At 55.5% G+C, this 16,177-nt stretch overlaps 3 protein-coding genes across 10 annotated transcripts; 1 reads left to right on the top strand and 2 right to left on the bottom strand.

Moving 5' to 3' along the window:
• Window positions 1–448: 448 nt before the first annotated feature.
• Window positions 449–3,032, bottom strand: LOC112632667 (mediator of RNA polymerase II transcription subunit 25-like). Its single transcript, XM_025398507.1, has one exon. It carries the CDS (start codon window positions 2,974–2,976, stop codon window positions 2,347–2,349), a length of 630 nt encoding a protein of 209 aa, XP_025254292.1. The 5' UTR covers window positions 2,977–3,032; the 3' UTR covers window positions 449–2,346.
• On the top strand, window positions 2,342–4,472 carry ATF4 (activating transcription factor 4). 8 transcript variants are annotated; one of them, XM_025398500.1, is made up of 3 exons: window positions 2,342–2,533; window positions 3,040–3,453; window positions 3,555–4,472. In XM_025398500.1, exons 2-3 carry the CDS (start codon window positions 3,228–3,230, stop codon window positions 4,382–4,384), a joined length of 1,056 nt encoding a protein of 351 aa, XP_025254285.1. In that variant the 5' UTR covers window positions 2,342–2,533; window positions 3,040–3,227; the 3' UTR covers window positions 4,385–4,472. The 8 variants fall into 8 exon arrangements, with proteins under 8 accessions (XP_025254285.1, XP_025254283.1, XP_025254286.1 ...); XM_025398498.1 differs by having other exon boundaries at window positions 2,343–2,533; window positions 3,136–3,453; XM_025398501.1 differs by having other exon boundaries at window positions 2,343–2,537; window positions 3,136–3,453.
• Window positions 4,473–11,186: 6,714 nt separating this feature from the next.
• On the bottom strand, window positions 11,187–15,833 carry RPS19BP1 (ribosomal protein S19 binding protein 1). The gene is made up of 4 exons (XM_025398506.1): window positions 15,666–15,833; window positions 15,374–15,502; window positions 11,906–12,003; window positions 11,187–11,714 (listed from the first exon to the last, which is right to left on the bottom strand). Exons 1-4 carry the CDS (start codon window positions 15,715–15,717, stop codon window positions 11,580–11,582), a joined length of 414 nt encoding a protein of 137 aa, XP_025254291.1. The 5' UTR covers window positions 15,718–15,833; the 3' UTR covers window positions 11,187–11,579.
• Window positions 15,834–16,177: the final 344 nt, after the last annotated feature.

Below are 16,177 nucleotides of genomic sequence, written 5' to 3'. Positions count from 1 at the left end.
GCTAGGTCTCTATAAAAGAATGGATGGGACAGGCTGCCATGAGAGTCATTCTTTCATGACCTTTTCAGTGTCAAAACTGGGGCAGTGTTACTTTAATACTCAACCATTTGCACCATCATCTGTCAGGAGGTACTGTCTATAGCAAAAGGAGAACACGTCCTGTGGGTCCCTAGTTCGGCCTTTGGAAGACATGGCTAATGGCTCAGGGATTCTTACTGCCTCTGCATGGAAAGGCTAGACAACTCCTGTATTTATTATTATTAAGACAGGGTCTTGCCCTGTTGCCCAGGCAGAGTTGCAGTGTTGTGATTACAGCTCACTGCAGCTTGGAATTCCTGGCACCTCTCCAGGAATCCTCCCACCTCTGCCTGAGTAGGTGGGACTACAGGCTGGAGCCACTGCTCCTGGCACCAATTCTGTATATCTCAACACTCATGATTCCCCAAAGAGAAAGAAAAACTATACTTTTATTCCAGCATCCAGTATGCCTTGTGTATACCTGTATACAAGTTTTAAAGTTGTTGGTTTCATCTCATTAAATAATAGTTAAGAGTCCTCTGAGGCAGCAGGAGGATGTGGAGAGTGGCACAGGTCAGGGTCAGGTGACCTGAGTTCTATGAAGGGTAGCAGCAATAGCAACTATTATTGGGTGCTTACATGTACCAGGCGCTATGCTAAGTGCTTTACATGTATGACTTCACTTCATGGGGCAAGGATACTCATCAGTAGTCTCATTTTACAAATGAGGAAACCGAGGCTCAAAGAGGATAAGTCACTTAGCCAAAATGTCCCAGCCAGGATTCTTTTGGGTGAGCTCCCCAAAATCTGTCTTCTAACTCCTACCCTATACTCCCTCCACTGGGAGCTGTGCGACTTTGAGCAAGAAGCTTCATCCCATTGGGCCTCGGTTTACCATTGGAAAGGACTTGTGGGCGAGGTTGAATGAGCGCAGCAGATGGCCTGTGGTTATTTAGAGCAGTGCTTCTCTGGTTGTTTGGTATCACAGCGATCATAGAAATACTTGTGTGGCCCGGTGAAATGGAGGCGGAAACTCAGTTTCCACCTTCACAGGGCCTGACTGGAGGGGGCTGAGGACGATGCGGAGGTTTCCTGTATTAAAACAGACTATCCCCCCCCTTCCCAACGCACAACCCCGAGCAAGTGGCCGTGGGTTCCCAAGCGCCTCTCCTCCCAGGGCCATGGGCATGACCACTGAAAAGCGGGTTAGGCCGGGGAGTTCAGAACCCGGAGTGAATCGAAACTACCCCAGGTAGATGGCAGCGAAGAAAATTCTGTTCTTAGGGGAACGCAATCTTCGGACACCAGAAGTTCCCCTATGATGCTATTCTGTGGCAGCCTCGCACTTGAGCCGGATGAGAATTGTAAAAACCCAGGTTGGGCGACAGGACGGCGCGTTTTCCCGGCTCCTTTCCAGAGTTTAGGCGGAGCCATGCAGACTCAGCCGGCCTTTGGGTGTAGGTGGGCAGGCCCGAGGCGCCCTCTCGAGACCCCTTCAACCTCCTGGGGGCAGCAACACCGTGTCGGCTATGAATGGCGTCTCTGGAAAACTCAGTCTTGGAACAGGTAACCCCCCGGTTTCCGCAGGCCAGAAATCAGCCCCCGCAACCGAAAGACGCGCAGGCTGGGAGTGGCGGCGGGGCCGCCAGTGGCGGACCTCCACTGAGGGCGGCGGGACCCGACCGCAGGGGCTGGGCCCTGAGGCCACTATGGGGTGCGCTAGGCTAAGGTCTCCTGGGGGCAGGAGCCAGTGCGATTGTAGCTGGCCAGGAGGCTGGCCGCGCTGAGGCCTGGCAGAGACCCGAGACCCCGACCCTTCCCACGCGGACTCCGTGATCCCTCTCCCAGCAGCCGCCCACCTGGGGCCCTGAGCCAATAAGAGCTCGAGGTATATATGACTCACCGTGCCTGGGCCAATCAACTTGACGCGCGCTCTTCGCCAGCAGCTCGCGCGATAACCTGGCGTCCTCGGCCTTCACAATAAAAACTCTCCGCCGGAAAACGACCTCTCCCCGCCCACCGCGCCGACACCGGAAGTGAGGCGTGTCTGCGAGATCACTCCGCGCTCCGGCGGCGAAGGAAAGAACGGACTCTGATCATAGAAGTCTAGTAAAGTAGTGCACCTCTCTCGTTTCGTGAGGTCATAAGAACAAACACCTTTTCTCGTCACAGCTACGCGCTGGGCATAAACGGTTGGGGCGTCAAAGGGAGGGAAACGAGCGGGCGGGAGGAGATGGTCACGTGGCCGTGGCGGAAGGATGCGTCGGTGCTGCGTCCCCTTAGAGACGAAGTCTATAAAGGGCCGGCGGGCGGCCGTTGCGGCCATTTCTACTTCGTCCGCCCACAAATGTAGTTTGGTTCGCACGTGTGCGCCTTCCCTCCTCCCCGCCCGCAGGGTCCACGGCCACCATGGCGTATTAGGGGCAGCAGTGCCTGCGGCAGCATTGGCCTTTGCAGCGGCGGCAGCAGCACCAGGCTCTGCAGCGGCACCCCCCCCAGCGGCTTAAGCCATGGCGTGAGTACCAGGGCGGGTCGTCCAGCTGTGCTCCGTGGGCCGGCGCAGGTTTTGGGTTGGTGGGGTGCGGCCTGGGGCTGGGGCGGTGCCGCCAAGGAGGAAGCGAGTTTACGAGCGCCCGGGACGCGTGGTTTTTGCTTGGGTGTCCCCGAGATGCTCGCGTGCCCGGGATCGGGAAGGCGCATTCGGGTGCCAGGACTGCTTCCACATGGGCCCTGCCGCCCTCGGACCCCGAGTCCCCCAAGGGTCCCAGGGGTCTCGGCTTTCCCCCCCGCGAAACGTGGCAGGAACCAAGATGGCGGCGGCAGGGCGGCGGCGCGGGCGTGAGTCAAGGGCGGGCGGTGGGCGGGGCGTGGCCGCCCTGGCCGTATTTGGACGCGGGGACGGAGCGCCTTCCTCTTGGTGGCCGCTGGAAGAATCGCCTGGTCTCCGTGAGCGTCCATTTTGTGGAACCTGAGCCGCAGCAGGGAGGGGCGGATGCAACTGCCCCGTTGCCGACTCTATAGATGGCTGGTCTAGAGAAGTCCTGCCTCGTAAGTGGAAAGATGAAATTCTCAGACCAGCTAACCTCTAATGGGAATTGGCTTCTGATTCCCATTCAGGCTTTTCACGGCATTCAGCAGCAGCGTTGCTGTAACCGACAAAGACATCTTCGAATTAAGCACATTCCTCGATTCCAGCAAAGCACCGCAACATGACCGAAATGAGCTTCCTGAGCAGCGAGGTGTTGGTGGGGGACTTGATGTCCCCCTTCGACCAGTCGGGTTTGGGGGCTGAAGAAAGCCTAGGTCTCTTAGATGACTACCTGGAGGTGGCCAAGCACTTCAAACCTCATGGGTTCTCCAGCGACAAGGCTAAGGCGGGCTCCTCCGAATGGCTGGCTGTGGATGGGTTGGTCAGTCCCTCCAACAACGGCAAGGGTGAGTGGGCCACCACCACATCGTCTGGGTGGGATCTAGGGTTAGGGGCCTGTTATCTTTGTATCTGACTCACTTGGCCCTGTCATTCCAATTTTTTGCAGAGGATGCCTTCTCCGGGACAGATTGGATGTTGGAGAAAATGGATTTGAAGGAGTTCGACTTTGATGCCCTGTTGGGTATAGATGACCTGGAAACCATGCCAGATGACCTTTTGACCACGTTGGATGACACGTGTGATCTCTTTGCCCCCCTAGTCCAGGAGACTAACAAGGAGCCCCCCCAGACGGTGAACCCAATTGGCCATCTCCCAGAAAGTTTAACAAAACCCGACCAGGTTGCCCCCTTCACCTTCTTGCAACCTCTTCCCCTTTCCCCAGGGGTCCTGTCCTCCACTCCAGATCATTCCTTTAGTTTAGAGCTGGGCAGTGAAGTGGATATCACTGAAGGAGATAGGAAGCCAGATGCCACTGCTTATGTTGCCATGATCCCTCCGTGCATAAAGGAGGAGGACACCCCCTCAGATAATGATAGTGGCATCTGTATGAGCCCGGAGTCCTATCTGGGCTCTCCTCAGCATAGCCCGTCCACCAGGGGCTCTCCAAATAGGAGCCTCCCATCTCCAGGTGTTCTCTGTGGCTCTGCCCGCCCCAAACCTTACGACCCTCCTGGAGAGAAGATGGTAGAAGCAAAAGTAAAGGGTGAGAAACTGGATAAGAAGCTGAAAAAAATGGAGCAAAACAAGACAGCAGCCACTAGGTACCGCCAGAAGAAGAGGGCGGAGCAGGAGGCCCTCACTGGCGAGTGCAAAGAGCTGGAAAAGAAGAATGAGGCTTTAAAAGAGAGGGCGGATTCCCTGGCCAAGGAGATCCAGTACCTGAAAGATTTGATAGAAGAGGTCCGCAAGGCAAGGGGGAAGAAAAGGGTCCCCTAGTTGAGGGTAGTCAGGAGCGTCAGTGTGCTTGTACATAGAGTCTCTGCTGTTGCTGTGTGTTGGAATAAATTATTTTGTAGGGAAAGTACTTGTGTGAATTCCTTTTCTGGCAAATTAGCCGAGTGAGGCGCCACCCACCCATCCCAAACTGGTCATAACATTCTTTGTGAGATCTGGGGAGGAGGGCAGTCCAGGACTGAAGATGGGTGCCCAGAGTGGGATCTGCTCGCCCTGCTAGGTGTAAGCCACGATGCCTGATGACTCATGGGGCCATACAGCCGGATAGTTGGCCAACTGTAGCAAGTTGGGTCCTTTACCCAGAGCTGAGTTCGCTGGTTGTGTAGGGAGGAGGCTGAAGCTCTCTGGGAGGTTGGGAGGGAGGGAGGGACAGCCTGGGCCTCCACCTATTTATTCAAGAGGGCTTCATGCCAACAGTTGTCGCCTGAAACCCTGGATAAGCTTGCACAGTCCTTGAGATGAGCACACAAGATTAGTTTTCACTTGTTAGCCTGAGTTCTGTAGAAGCGTGTACCTGAAGAAAGAAATGGCTCCTTTTCGGAATTGATGCTGAAGCAGGACAGGAGCTGAGGGTTGGCCTCTGTTTCTCCTTACGGAGTGGAAGGATGACAGCTTGCACAGGTTCTGGCTAGAGCTGGGCACAAAGGCGACAGTTTCTGTGAAGGCTGTTGTGCCTGTTGCTACCTAAACTAGAAGGCCTGGTGTCATGCTAGGATGGATCAGCGCCTAGAAACCACGCCTCACCGCAGCTTCGGACTTCCTGGCGGGGCGACTTCCAGGCAGGCGATGTCTTTTGTGTTGCGGATGAGTGCTTGAATGCAAGGATCTGCGTATCCTGGGTAGGTCTGTCTTTTCCTTTTGTGTCTTTCAGGATCACAGTTTTCCTTCTGTGGAAGGTGGTGTAGACTGGGTGTGCCTGGGGAATGGCTGGGAGGACAGTGAGGGTGAGTGCGCCCAGGCACTGCTGTAACTGAGCACGGTACGTGTGTTCACCCCGTCCCCGAAGCACACCCAGGAGGCAGACGCCACACGGGGGGATTTTTTTTTTTTTTTTTGAGACAGGGTCTCTCCCTGTTGACCAGGCTAGAGTGCAATGGTGCAACCTCGGCTCACCACAACCTCCACCTCCTGGATTCAAACGATTCTCCTGCCTCAGCCTCCCGAGTAGCTGGGATTACAGGTGCTCGCCACCATGCCCGGCTAATTTTTGTATTTTTAGTAGAGACGGGGTTTCACCATGTTGGCCAGGCTAATCTCGAACTCCTGACTTCCTGATCCACCCACCTTGGCCTCCCCAAAGTGCTAGGATTACAAGCATGAGCCACCGCGCCTGGCCTTTTTTTTTTTTTTTTTCTTTTTAGAGATGGAGCCTATTACCCAGGCTGGTGTGCAGTGGTGCAATCTTGGCTCACTGCAACCGCTGCCTCCCAGTTTCAAGCGATTCTCCTGCCTCAGCCTCCCGAGTAGCTGGCATTACAGACGACCGCCACCATGCCCAGCTAATTTTTGTATTTTTAGTGGGGATGGGGTTTGTCATGTTGGCCAGGCTGGTCTCGAACTCCTGACCTCAGGTGATCCGCCCGTCTCGGCCTCTTAAAGTGCTGGGATTACAGGCGTAACCCACCACGCCCAGCTCACCCAGGAGGATTTTGAGCAAAGAGGTAGAGCTGGAATTTGAACCCAGGACTCGGGCTCCAGTCTGGGCTCTTCATTTTGCCTCTTGAGCTGGAAACAAATGGCCCGTAATGACCTGCATGGTGGGGCCCACATGACCTTTCCGGTGCCCAGTATAGATGGAATGTATGCAACTGCTTGTGGAGAAGTTGCCCGAGACACCACTGGAAGTGGGCATCACACATGGGTCTTGGACCTGGTGCTCTTCGAGGTCTTTCCTGCTGAGATTCTAGAATTCTCCAAAGGCCATGGGCCTCCATCCACATCCAGGTACTAAATAGGCGTTAGGGTGCGGCCAACAGCATCAGAGTCATCTAGTGCCAGTGGGGGTCGGCCCTCATTTGGCAGACGAGAAACTGAGGCACCAAGAAGGGCAGCGCAGGCTAGTGGTGTGGACCCAGGATGCTGGGGCTGTGCCCTTTCCAGGCCCCCGCAGCTAAGGCCTCCCACACCCAGAAGGCACCAGCTCAGGTCACAGTGGCTTTGCCCTTCTCCTTGACCTCACCTCCTCCCCTCACTGTGCTCCCGGCCTTTCTCCATCTGTCTGCCAAGCTTGGTCCTGCCTCAGAGCCTCACACTTGCTGTTTTTTTTGTAACTTTTTTCTCCATTGAGTTTATCTGTATACAGATTCACTTTCTGTTCTCCATTCCCTAACTACAATATAAGGTCACTCTGTGGCAGCAGGTATTTTGCTATCTTATTCATTCCGGTACTTCCAGGACTAGAGCAGTGCCTGGGAAATAGCAAAAATGACTGTGGCGAAAACGTTCAAAGAGCTCTGATGCTCTAGGTGCCTTCCAGTCATGAGCTCAGAGTCCTCCTGAGGCTGTGAGGAGGGTCTTATGACTGCACCCCTCTTACTGATGCAGCTGAGACCCAGACTTAGGCACCTCCTTGGGAAGTCTGGCCTGGGGGTGGACACTGGCCCACGGGCAGTTGGTATAGGCAGTGATAATGACCTGGACAAACCAGCTGGATTTGGCTAGGCAGATGTCTGTTCCGGAGAGCCCAGCGCAATAAGGGGTACGGGAGGAAGGGGCGGAGATGAGGCTGATGTCCAGCCACCACCCTGCATGTGGCAACTTATGGCCCCTGCCAGGCCTTGGCCAGCCCAGCCTAGGTGACCAGGTCAGAGGTGGAGCTTTACCCAGTGACCAGGGGCCGGGGGCTGGGGGATAGGAAGGGACCTCACAGGCGGGAGCGGACAACGCTCAGCATTTTCTCCTGCTTTGTGTCTAGGACAAGGCTGTAGGTTGTGGAGAGCAGAGAACGACCTTCTTCTTTCATACAACTAGTCCTGAGTGGGTGCCCGCTCTGCACTACACTGGGTGCTGGCTCCAGCAGTGAGCCAAGTAAACATCCCTGCCCTCATGGAGGTTTGCTTCTGGTAAAGGAGACAGATGGACCCTAAAAAGAAAAAGATGTGACATGTGTCACATTCAGATGTAACACAGCAGCTGGGTCAGGCATGGACATGCTGGGCATGCTCCTTAAGATGGGTGCTCAGGGAGTCACAGGGCTCAGCCCGGCACGGGACTGGGCTGGGATCAGCAAGGAGAGGCAGCCAAGATGTGGGTGTGAAGAGAGGGGATCCCCCCAAGCAAGAGAAAGGATGGAGGGCCCGTTTCCTGAGATCGGGAAAACCAGGGGAAGAGCATGATTTTATTTCAAAGAGGCCAGGTAGAAATAAAAAGTTCCTGGCTTTGGGAGGCCAAGGCGGGTGGATCACGAGGTCAGGAGTTCAAGACCAGCCTGGCCAATATGGTGAAACCCCATCTCTACTAAAAAATTAGCAGGGTGAGGCTGGGCGTGGGGGCTCATGCCTGTAATCCCAGCACTTTGAGAGGCCGAGACGGGTGGATCAGGAGGTCAGGAGATCGAGACCATCTTGGCTAACACGGTGAAACCCCATCTCTACTAAAAATACAAAAAATTAGCCGGGCATGGTGGCGGGCACCTGTAGTCCTAGCTACTTGGGAGGCCGAGGCAGAAGAATGGCATGAACCCGGGAGGCGGAGGATGCAGTGAGCCGAGATCGCGCCACTGCACTCCAGCCTGGGTGGCAGAGCAAGACTCTGTCTCAAAAAAATATAAAATAAAAAATAAAAATTAGCTGGGCGTGGCAGCACATGCCTGTAATCCCAGCTACTTGGGAAGCTGAGGCAGGAGAATCGCTTGAACCGGGGAGGCGGATGTTGCAGTGAGCAGTGCCAGTGCACTCCAGCGTGGGTGACAAAGTGAGGCTCCATCTCAAAAAAAAAAAAAAGTTCCCTCAGTGACACCCAAGTGCCAACCACCCTTGCCTAGGTGGCCCATGGGGTGGGGTGGGGGCTCTCAGCCTAGTTGGCGGACTGAAGGTGGACACTTAGACCAAGTAGAAAGTGGCAGCTTCAGGAGACAGAGCAGGGCCTCCCAGCTGGGCTTTGAAGGGTGGGGAGAGTTGTGGACAGAGAATGGGAACAACACCCCATGAAAGTCAGCCAGGCAGGAAAGAACGGGGCACACACCAAGTGCCACAGTCCCACTGCCTGTGGCGGAGGCCTTTGCCTAAGCTCTGAGCCTGCAGCTGGGCCCCAGCAGAGTCCCATGTTGCAGTCCTGGCCCACTCCTGCCTGGCCCCCTTGGCCAACTCCTCTAGTAGCAAAGAGGGTCAGAGTGTGGGGGCTTCAGCAGCCCATCCCACTGTGGAAGACACAGGAAGCCATGGCTGGGGCCCTCCTGTGGGGCATGGGGTAGGTTCCTCAAACTCTGCTTCCCCAAACCACCTGTGACGCAAATGCTTCTGGTGCTTTCACACCCATCCATGCTGTCTAGACTGGGGAAGGCCTCCTGCTTTGTCCTGTCAGCCCTGGGTTGAAGTGACAACTCAGTTTCCTCTTTTTTTGAGACAGGGTCTTGCTCTGTCGCCCAGGCTGAGGTGTAGTAACGCCATCTTGGCTCACTGCAGCCTCCGCCTCTCGGGCTCCAGTGATCCTCCACCCCAGCCCTCTTCCCCGCAAGCAGCTAGGACCACGAATGCACACCACCATGCCCGGCTAATTATTGTATTTTTTTGTAGAGATGGGTTTTGCCATGTTGGCCAGGCTGGTTTTGAACTCCTGACCTCAGGTGATCCACCTGCCTCAGCCTTCCACAGTGCTGGGATTACATGTGTGAGCCACTGCATCTGGCCTCAGTGTCCTCTTATTTGGGTCCTGTTGGTCACCAGGTCCTGGCCATCACGGTCAGCACCTCCTTGGCCCCCCATGGGGACAACCCTCTCTCCTCCAGTGCTGCCCCAGTCACCCCAGCTCCCTGCTGCCTTCCAGACACCTGCACCAGAACTGCTCAGGGGGACAGTTAAAAGGCAGACTCCTCAGTCCTGTCCTTGACTCACTGGACCAGAGTGCCAGCGGTAAACACAAATGACTGTCACCCAGAGGGGGCATGGACAGGCACCCAATAGTGCTACTTGGCGTAAGTGTAAGATTTATTGGGAAGCTCGCAAGCAGGGAAGCAGCAGGACCCTGGCTCCCATCCTCAGCGGGGGGCAGTGCCTGTCACGCTGCACTTCTGGGCGATTCTGTAACAGTGGGCGTGTCCTTATTAGAAAGGGGCCCCGGGCCTATGGTCAGCCTGTTCTTCCAGGCGCTAGAGGTTGAACTGGCTTCTTGTTAAGCTGCTTAAAAGATTAAGGGCACGAGTCTCCTTGGATATCCGAATTTCTCTGCCCAGTGGGGTCATTACAGTCCAGCAGGCAGGAAGAGGCCCTGGTCTCCAAGGTTTGGGGTCACAGCACACTCCCTCCCCCTCCCCCTGCTGATGGAGGTCACCTGGAGACAGGACCACTGCCGGGAAGATGTGTGGCCACATCATGTCTTTATTTAGGATGAATAGCAGTTAAAGATCAGGAACAGACCACCCACGGCAGTGGGGGAGCAAATGCTCTTACAAATAATGGGCCCCGGCCGGGCGCGGTGGCTCAAGCCTGTAATCCCAGCACTTTGGGAGGCCGAGGCGGGCGGATCACGAGGTCAGGAGATCGAGACCATCCTGGCTAACATGGTGAAACCCCGTCTCTACTAAAAATACAAAAAACTAGCCGGGCGTGGTGGCGGGCGCCTGTAGTCCCAGCTACTCGGAGGCTGAGGCAGGAGAATGGCCTGAACCTGGGAGGCGGAGCTTGCAGTGAGCCGAGATCGCGCCACTGCACTCCAGCCTGGGTGACACAGCGCGAGACTCCGTCTCAAAAAAAAAAAATAAAAAAATAAAAAAAAAAAAATAAAAAAAAAAACAAATAATGGGCCCCGAGGCAGTGTCATCAGGGAACCCAGGGAGCCAGATGTCACTCCCAATCAGACCCAGCCTCAGGGGACTATACCATGCTCTCTACCAGCAGCAATGGGAGTCACCACACCAAAGGAGCCCTTAGGCTGGGGTGGGGAGGGAAGAGTTCAGGAGACAAACGGAGCTGCCAGAAAGCCTCCCAGGTCCCTTCCCCTGAGGCTCCCTGATGAATGGACTCCTGCGCTGACCTCTCCCCTCTCCTCCACTGGCCCCACCTCTGGTCTTCACTCACAGTCATTCAGTACCTGCCTGTCCTTCACCTCCTGATCCCAACCCATGCCTGCTGGAAGGGTCCCGTCTGCCTCCCCTCACCTCCATTCTTCAGCTCAGGCACATGCCTGAGTGTGAAACCCTTTCTTCAGGTCCCCTCCCCACGACGACAGGCATTTGACCCCACCTGGCTGCACACCAGAGCCTGAGCGGGAAAGGGAACACACCTGGTGAAACGCTCCGCTCATGGCGGACTCCACACTCCCTGGGCGTGGGCTGGAGCAGCACCACTCCCACTGCTGGACCTAGCCACCTGCACCAGAACTCCTCCCAGCAGCTATTTTTTGCCTCGAGTCACCTTTTCAGCTGTGGCGGCCACCCCCAGAGGATGGAGGCTCCCCTGGTGTAGGGCAGCAGAGGTTGGTGTTCTGATGGCGGCCTGCCAGGGCTGGACTGGAGGACTTGTGACCCGGAGCTGAGAAGCACGCTGGGAGATGGGGGAAGGCAGGGTGGCGCTTTGGTGCCACAGGAGATGGGAGACACCCCGTGGGGCAGATCAGCAGCACACACAGCTCTTGGGTTCGCATTTATTACAACTTGGAAGCCCACCCTTCTTCCTACTCCAGGAGGTGTCATCCCCGAGGGCTCAGGAACCACAGCAAACAGCCCAGAGGCCCCACCTGGGCGAAAGCAAACAAAACAGATAGGTTCCTTTCCGGCAGGTGCAGATGCTCTGCCCAGGCCTGCGGAAGCTACCTCCAGTCTGTGTGTATATCCTCCCAGGACTTCTGGCCCACCAGCTCCATTCCAGCCACCACACGGCTCCAGCTCCATGGCTTCCTCGAGCCAGGCTGGTCCTGCATTGCCATCTGCTGGCCGCGCGGCACGGCCGGGTCCTGGGGCCAGCAGAGGAGTCGGATGGAGGCGGCCGGATTGAAAGCCTCTTCACCGTGCCCTCCAGGGAGCCTAGCTGCCGAAGTATTCCTGCTGGAACTTCTGGAAGTCTTCCTCGGTGAACACGGTGCCCTCGGCCTTCTTCTTCTTCTTGGTCTTGGCCACAGGCCGGTCACAAGCCTTGCGACCGCGGTTCTGGCGCAAAATCTGGGGAGGGTGCGGGACTTCTGCTCATTTCAAGAGCAGAGGAGGCCCGCAAAGGTCACGGGGGAGTTCGGCGCAGGGCAGGGCTGGCCCAGCCTCCCACCCTGTCCTCAGGGCTAAGACCGCCATGGGTCCTAGGGGAATAGCCTCGGCTCTCACCTCCCAGGTCCCTTCCCATAGTCCCCTCGACAAACCTGCTGGCTCACAGACTCAGCCACCGTGCTTCTCGTCCTGGTCAGAAACTTCAGGTTTACTCTGAGGTGGTCTCGACACTCTCGCTTCCGGTACTCGTCTGTGGGTGGCAGGCAGGGGGCACCATTTCACATTCACTCCCCTTGGAAGCATTCTCGGTCCCTGGCCCATGGCCCTGCCAAAGACCTCATGGTCCCCTTCCCAGATTATTATTATTATTTTTTTTTTTTGAGACGGAGTCTTGCTCTGTTGCCCAGGCTGGAGTGCAGTGGCACCATCTCGGCTCACTGCAAGCTCCGCCTCCCGGGTTCACGCCATTCTCCTGCCTCAGCCTCCTGAGTAGCTGGGACTACAGGCGCCCGCTGCTGCGCCCGGCTAATTTTTTTTTCTATTTTTAGTAGAGACGGGGTTTCACCATGGTCTCGATCTCCTGACCTTGTGATCCACCCGCCTCGGCCTCCCAAAATGCTGGGATTACAGGCGTGAGCCACCGCGCCCGGCCCCCTTCCCAGATTATTATAGCAGCTGGGCTCTTCTCCATCAAATGCATTCTCCACACAGGTCCTGCTGAAAGCCCCAGGCTCTGGGCCTCCCCATTTTCCAACAATTATGTCCTGAATACTACTCACCAAGGGAGCGCTCTGGAGCTTACGCTTCATGAGAGATGAAGGACAAACGACCCAGTATTTTAGAAGTGCATATATTTCATGGAGAAAAACAAAATAGGAAACAGAAAACGGGAATTCCAAGGGTGGAGGGTGCAATTTTAAATAGGAGGGAATGAGAAGGTCTCACTGAAATGACGTGGAGAGCTGTGGATATCCAGGGGGAGAGTATTTGTCTAGGCAGAGGAACACCCAGTACAAAGGCCCTGAAGCAGAAATGTGTCAAATGTGTTTGTAAAACACAAAACAGCTGGAGTGGCTGGGTGCGGTGGCTCACACCTGTAATCTCAGCACTTTGGGAGGCTGAGGCAGGCAGGTCACCTGAGGTCAGGAGTTTGAGACCAGCTTGGCCAACATGGTGAAACCCCGTCTGTATTAAAAATAAAAAAAAAACGGCCGGGCGCGGTGGCTCAAGCCTGTAATCCCAGCACTTTGGGAGGCCGAGATGGGCGGATCACGAGGTCAGGAGATCGAGACCATCCTGGCTAACACGGTGAAACCCCATCTCTACTAAAAAATACAAAAAACTAGCCGGGCGAGGTGGCGAGCGCCTGTAGTCCCAGCTGCTCGGGAGGCTGAGGCAGGAGAATGGCGTGAACCCGGGAGGCGGAGCTTGCAGTGAGCTGAGATCCGGCCACTGCACTCCAGCCTGGGCGACAGAGCAAAACTCCGTCTCAAAAAAAAAAAAAAAAAATAAATAAATAAAAAAAACTAGCTGGGTGTGGTGGTTGGCCTGTAATCCCAGCTACTCGGGAGGCTGAGGCAGGCACATCGTTTGAACTCGGGAGGCAAGAGGTTGTAGTGAGATGAGACCGCACCACTGCACTCCAGCCTGGGTGACAAAGCAAGACTCTGTCTCAAAAAAACCCAAAAACAACAACAAAAAAACAGCTGGAGTGGGTAGCAGGAAGAGACCAAGTTGGGGGGGGGGGGGGGGTAGGTCATGTAGGCCTCATCAGGCACCCTAAGACCCCTACCTTTTACTGACTACAATGGGAGCCACCCAGAGGAGAAACAAAGAATGACTTCTGATTTTAGAGGATCACTTTGGTTGCTGCTGAGAACAAGATTACTGGGGGAGGGGGCGTGTGGAAGTCAGGAGACCGGCTCGGCTTCTGCAATAATCCAGGAAAGAGACAAAGAAGCTTGGAGCAAGGTGGCAGCCGCAGAGGTGTTCTTTCCATTGGCTGCGAGGCTTGCCATTCCTCTCACTCAACATCTATGTGCCAAAACCTGTGCTGGACACCAGGGCTGCGGACAAGCCCAAGGGGGTGTGTGCCTTTAGGAGCTCCCATCTAACAGGGGAGGTGGGTGAGCACCCAGGACAGGACGGTGAGACAAGGGCTGGGACAGATAGGAACGACCTCTGGCACTCCACCCTCGTGCTTCATGGCAAGTATCGCTGGGCCTCAAACCTGTCTCGCTCTCCTGCCTCCAAACTTTGGCTCAAGTTGTATTTCCTCCTTGGAATTCATAATTCTTTTAACAAATACCTTAACATATTTATGCATCAGACTCCAGGGATTCAGGGATTGTCACGTCCTGACACGTCAAAATATCACCATCTTGCCCACACCAGCCCCTCCGAAAGTATTTTTTTTTTTTTTTTTTTGAGACGGAGTTTCGCTCTATCGCCCAGGCTGGAGTGCAGTGGCCAGATCTCAGCTCACTACAAGCTCTGCCTCCCGGGTTCACGCCATTCTCCTGCCTCAGCCTCCCAAGTAGCTGGGACTACAGGCGCCCGCCACCTTGCCCGGCTAGTTTTTTTTTTGTACTTTTTAGTAGAGACGGGGTTTCACCATATTAACCAGGATGGTCTCGATCTCCTGACCTCGTGATCCGCCCGTCTTGGCCTCCCAAAGTGCTGGGATTACAGGCTTGAGCCACCGCGCCCGGCCAATCCGAAAGTCTTTATGTCTGTTAAGTGACACCACATCCCCCAATAAACTAGGCTCCACCTTCACAGCCAATTCACCACTAAAACCCCTCTAAAGGCTGAAATTCTCTGCTGCCCCCTCTTCAACGTATCTTTCACCTGCAAAATTCTCTTATCTCTGCTGCTATGGCCACTGCCCAGGGCACAGCATGTCCCATTTGAATGGAGTGGGTAATAGCAGCACTCTGGGACACAGTGCCTGGTTTCTATCCGTACCACCTGGGCAGGTGCCTTTTTCTGAATCTGTAAAACGGGGTGATAGTAGTATCGACCTCAAAGGGCTGCTGTAAGGATCAAACGAGCTGACATTTGCACAGCATTTAGAATCAGCACCTGGCACACAGTGTTAGTGAATGTGTTTAAATGCTCCATCTTTGATCCTTATTCACTAGGTCACCGTTACTAGCCTCTATTTTTTCAAATTCTCAAAGGCAACAACCTCCTTTCTAACTCAGGACCTTTGCACATGCTATTCTTCCTAGAATATTTTCCTACTTTTCACCCAGCTCACTCTTATACCTCCTTCAGCTCTCGGCTGAAATGTCGCTTCCTCAGAGAAGGCTGACTTGGCCCAAGTCCCCATCGGAGTACCGTAATCTTTTAATTCATAGGCTTCAATGCACTTAGCAATGATACACTGGGTTTGATATTCTTTGAGGCTTCTCTCCCCACTAGGGCCGTAGTCCACGAGGGCCAGGACGGTGGCGTGTTCTGTCACCTTCGTATGTCCAGGAGCCCGCTCCGCGCCTGGCACACAGTAGGTCTAACAATACCGGGCCGACGCTTCAGGCCCTGCCTCAAGCGCCACATCCTCTGGGGCGCAGGTCCCAGCACCGGAGGCAGCGCTTTCAGCCCCTTCCCGAACTTACCCAATGCCGACTTGGGCACCTTTCCCTTGGCCGAGTTCCGCAGTTTCTGGGCCTGAATTGCCTTCGTCTTCCGGGGCCGTTTCACCGGAGCCCCTCTCGGCTTGGTCTGACCTGGAGGGTCCCGGGGGGCTACAGGGGAAGAGAGAAGAAGGGACCCAGATCAGAGGGCGCGCAGTGTTCCCGTGCCACTGGGGCTAAGCCCGGCCTGGATTGTTTTCCATCCACGGCTCCCGCCCGCAGCCACTGCCATCCTCCTGCCCCCGCCGGACGTCCCCCGGCCAGCCGTCCTCACCCTCGGACGCCGCCAGCAGCTCCAAGCCCCGCCGCAGCAGGGCCGCGGACATGGCTGCGCTTGGCTCCGCCCACGAGCCTCACACTACTTGCAACCTGGCAGTCCTAGCCGTCTCGGCGGAAATCCGAGCCGGAACAGAGGTTTCCGGAAGGGATGGGCGGAAGTGCCCATCTTTCTTAGGACGCATGCGTTAGAGGTTTATACTTGAGCAGAAGAAGGGGCGGAAACTGGAGGCGGGTTTAAGGCACAGAAGGACATATTTGTTATTTAATCCCAATCCACCTGGCGCCTGGCGCTCAGGCCCCTCCTTCCCCGGAAGCCGTCTGCAACCAGCTCCGCCGGGTTGGCCAATCCTCTCGGGTCTGGCGGCTCCGTGGCGGGCTAGGCTGGGGACGGGGCGGAGTGTTTTCCGTATACTTCAGCCAGCGCAAGCTATCGCATAGGTTGAGTGCAGTATGAAAATCCAGTTGTCTTCAAGACATATTTTTGTTTTGAAAAATACAATTATTTCT

Source organism: Theropithecus gelada, chromosome 10 (genome assembly GCF_003255815.1).
Source record: "Theropithecus gelada isolate Dixy chromosome 10, Tgel_1.0, whole genome shotgun sequence".
Taxonomy (NCBI): domain Eukaryota; kingdom Metazoa; phylum Chordata; class Mammalia; order Primates; family Cercopithecidae; genus Theropithecus; species Theropithecus gelada.
Note: the sequence above shows the minus strand (reverse complement) of the source record. Positions and strands in the feature narration are given on the sequence as shown.